The 3,955-nt window shown below is 40.0% G+C and overlaps 1 protein-coding gene across 1 annotated transcript in view; it reads left to right on the top strand.

Moving 5' to 3' along the window:
- Positions 1-3,955, top strand: part of cryzl1 (crystallin, zeta (quinone reductase)-like 1) — a gene marked incomplete at its 5' end in the record, with an annotated part of 14,514 nt that overhangs the window by 8,776 nt on the left and 1,783 nt on the right. The window contains 4 exon segments of the mRNA XM_014022732.1: positions 2,377-2,475; positions 2,570-2,688; positions 2,800-2,905; positions 2,981-3,026. Of these exon segments, the coding sequence (XP_013878186.1) occupies positions 2,377-2,475; positions 2,570-2,688; positions 2,800-2,905; positions 2,981-3,026 (370 nt within the window).

Raw genomic sequence — 3,955 nt, 5'->3', positions numbered from 1 at the left:
TGAAATAGACCACCCGCGGAGGGTGAGAAGGGAATTTTTTTTTTTTTTTATATATATTTGCTATTCTCTGAGGGAGCACCAATCAGCCATTAATCGTCTTATTATAAAGCTTTGACTATTGCCATCATGCAGAAAAACAGTGTTTTTTCAACAATGCACAGAAGAAATCACTTCATAAGAAATATTTACGAGTTACCATTATCAATGGTAGAACCGTACAGCCACCAATATGTAAGAGCTGGCTTAGAGAAATATAAGCCTTTCCCACATCTCTCATACACAAGGTTATGAGGAAATTCTTTACCAAGGAATTTCTTATTCTTCATCAATATCTTGACTTTGCGAAGTGGAAATGACACATAATAAGTGGAACACTCAGATGAGTTCAATTTGATCCATAAACAATTAAGCGATCATTTATTTACATAAATTAAACAAATCATGAGGTAACAACTTAATTGTGGGTAATCAGTTTCCTATAACAAGTTTTCAGAATTAATAAGATACAAATCCGCGTCCGAATTCAATTCATATAAACTCAAATTACTTATAATAGAACAGTAACGTCAGTTCTGATATTGAATACCAAATATTTTCTGGCACATTAACTTAATTTCTGGCAAGGAAAATAGTACAACAAAAGGAGCAATAGTAAGGTTAGTATTTCTACTGTTTTACTTTTTAACAAAATGTGAGTCAACCGGAACTGCACGTCTTTTCTGAACCCAGTTTTTGCCGGACGTGATCACCAAACACTTCAGCCTTTTACCTGATGCTGACTTCTTTAGACACCCTCTGAGTAGTCAGGCTGGCTCACCTCCGATCAGTCAGAAAACTGTTGTCGGTTCGCTCACCGGTCATTGGCAAAACATGTTATTTCTCTGGTAACCTGCGTCTGCCTCAGTCCTGAGCCAGAAAAGCGAGCTGAATCCGGTTTCTCCTTCTAAATAAAATCACCTTCACCATCGGAAGGAAAAATTTATTGCTTTGGAGGTTTTGAAACCTTGTGTGGGAATCCGACATGCTTGTCGAATCCCTGGCTGTAAAAACCCACTCTTTGCCGCTTGAGTCGGATTTTCAGCTCAAAAGCTGAGTTCCTCCGAAGAGGTGCAACAGCTGCTTCTTTGTTTGAGTTAGGAAGTCAGAGTGTGTGTCTCAAAGCCGTCCGGGTTAGTAATAAGAGCAGACGACTTTGGTTCCTGCCCTCAGGCTTACAGATGAGTCAGAGAAAAGGAAAGTGTAAAGATTTCACCAGGCGCCAGTCAAGGTTAGCTGTATGGTTGTACAACAAACATCATGATAACCTCTTTTTAGCTTTCCTCTGATTGACTCTAAAAGAAATCACTGCAAAACATTTTATGATGATTAACTGTAACATTTCTGTTTATAATCAGCTCTGAACCTTCTGTTAGTCCAGACAAATGAAAGATTTTCTCAGGAAAAAATCCACAATTATATTACTGTGTTCACAGTAAAACAAAAACAGTGATTTACATAAAAACACAATGAAAACATTGTAATCAGATTCTCTGTTATTTTTATACCATTATAAATATTTAAGGCACAATAAGAGAAAAGAAGTGGTTCCACTTTTCTTGTGACAGTCTTTATCATGATTTAACAAATGCATAAACATTCTTAGTTAAACAACAAATGAATCATGAACAGAAGAGATTGTTCTGTCCATTATCTGATTAAGAGAACTGAGGGGTTCTCTTCCACGGTTAGAATGACCTGTCATGGCCTAAATAGAGTTCAGTTTGTAACAGAGTTCCTGTCCTCTTGTCAGGCCTGTTTGAGGCCTGCTTAGAGCCTTCCGCCTCAGTTTCTAACCCCACCCCCCACCCCCTCTGCGCTCCAGTCTCACCCGATACGATACTCTGATCATTTTAAGTAAGCAATCAGCTGTTCATTTTAATTTGTTCATTTAGTTAATCTCAGATAACTTATAGACAGATTCAGTGGCACAAAAAGTTTTTACTTTTGAAATTATTTCAGTATCAGTCGGTGTTTCTCTTCATCTCTTCACATGAATCATAATTAACCATTAAACTGCTGGAGGAAGTGAGACTCACGTGTCTTACTGCGCATGCCTGATCAGGAAATCTTTGATCCATCCAGTGGGTCTAGTGAACAAACCGTGAACGTGCATCATTCCCAGATTATTTACAGCTGGCTTGAATGAACCACCCTAATTGAGCGCGGCTTAGTGTTAGAACAACTGATTACATCTGTTTACGGCTTAAAGCTCATATCCTGAATTTAGAAATCTGACTTTTGTGCAATAGGCCTCAGGTCAAAGACATATTTGCACTAGTATTTGTTATGAGTGTGTTTTGAGACGTATTAAGCGTGTTTTTGTTTCTGTGCCTGCAGTCAGGGTTATTCCAGCTCACATGGACGCCTCAGACCTGCTGCCAGTCGTTCTGGAGGAGACAGGAGGGCTGGGGGTGGACATAGTCGTTGATTCTGGAGGTAAAACTTGAGCCTGCTGATGAAAACACAGTCAGACCTTGACACCAACACTCAGGTTGTGTTCAGTTTATCAGTTGTGTTTCTGTGTGAGAAGTTTGTCTTCACAAAGACGAGGAGGAGGAGGGAAAGGACAAGTTCCTTCCTCACAAGCATGACATCATCAGTGTACTGGGAGTGGGTGGACACTGGGTCACATCCCACCAGAACCTGCAGGTCAGTCATCTTTCTTAGCCTCCTTTTCTCACTCTTCAGTCCCGTAAAGCAGACTTTATTCCAGGTTTGAAAAGAAAGCAGGTGTCAGCGTGTTTTTGTTTCTGTGTGCAGCTGGATCCTCCAGACTGCAGGTTGCTGCATCTAAAGTCAGCCTCCGTGTCTTTCCTCAACCCTGAAGTTTGGACAGCTTCATCGGCTCAGCAGGGCCGGTACCTGCGTATCCTGGCCTCAGTGCTCTGTACGGTTCCCTCTGCTCTGTAGCTCTGTGATGAACTTTAACTGCTGCTGTCAGATGTTCTCAAGGACATCGTGGACAAGATGTCAGCTGGAGTGCTCAGGTAGCTCACAATCTCACATTTAGTCACAAATATTCAGCAATCTTAAAACACTAGAAACTAAATTATTCTATAAACTATAATAGTTTTTGTCTCGTAACTTCCCCATAGCGTTGAAATAAAACATGCAAATTATAAACCACAACATGTGGAACCTGCTTCAGCTACATCTCACTGATCTCCTGTGGTATTGTTTTTATTTTTAGATTGATGGTTCTACAGCTCAGACTTCACTGTAGAAACACAAGTTCTACATCATAACGTGGACATTTTCTCTTCTTCCACCACATCTTTTTTTCAAATTCCCAATACAATATCAACAAGCTCACATTGTGACTGCTGAGTCAGCATTTACATTTCCTGTTATAGTTGCTGACTCAGCACTCATTCTGTGGTTTTTACAGTTTATTTCAGACATTATTTACAGTTAAACTACTTCTTCATACATTTATGATTTATGAACTTCTTAAACAACACGAAGTTCACTTCAGTCTGAAAAGCTGTTCAGGGACTTCAGGTTTTTGTAAATCTGATACTTTTTTTAAAGTCCATTTAAAATAAAAATCCCAATTAAAGTTAGATCCATTAAACTAAATGTAACCTTAGAATATTTTTCCTTTTAGTAAGTTTACCAGATTTTAGCCTGTGTTCAGCTGCTTTAGTCTGCATGTAGCTGCTTTTAGCCTGTGTTTAGCTGCATTTAGCCTGTGTTTAGCCGCCTTTAGCCTGTGTTTAGCGCCTTTAGCCTGTGTTTAGCGCCTTTAGCCTGTGTTTAGCCGCCTTTAGCCTGTGTTTAGCGCCTTTAGCTTGTGTTTAGCGCCTTTAGCCTGTGTTTAGCCGCCTTTAGCCTGTGTTTAGCGGCCTTTAGCCTGTGTTTAGCCGCCTTTAGCCTGTGTTTAGCCGCCTTTAGCCTGTGTTTAGCCGCCTTTAGC

Source organism: Austrofundulus limnaeus, unplaced genomic scaffold, assembly GCF_001266775.1.
Source record: "Austrofundulus limnaeus strain Quisiro unplaced genomic scaffold, Austrofundulus_limnaeus-1.0 Scaffold340, whole genome shotgun sequence".
NCBI classification, from domain to species: domain Eukaryota; kingdom Metazoa; phylum Chordata; class Actinopteri; order Cyprinodontiformes; family Rivulidae; genus Austrofundulus; species Austrofundulus limnaeus.
This window is presented reverse-complemented; position numbering and strand designations above follow the sequence as displayed.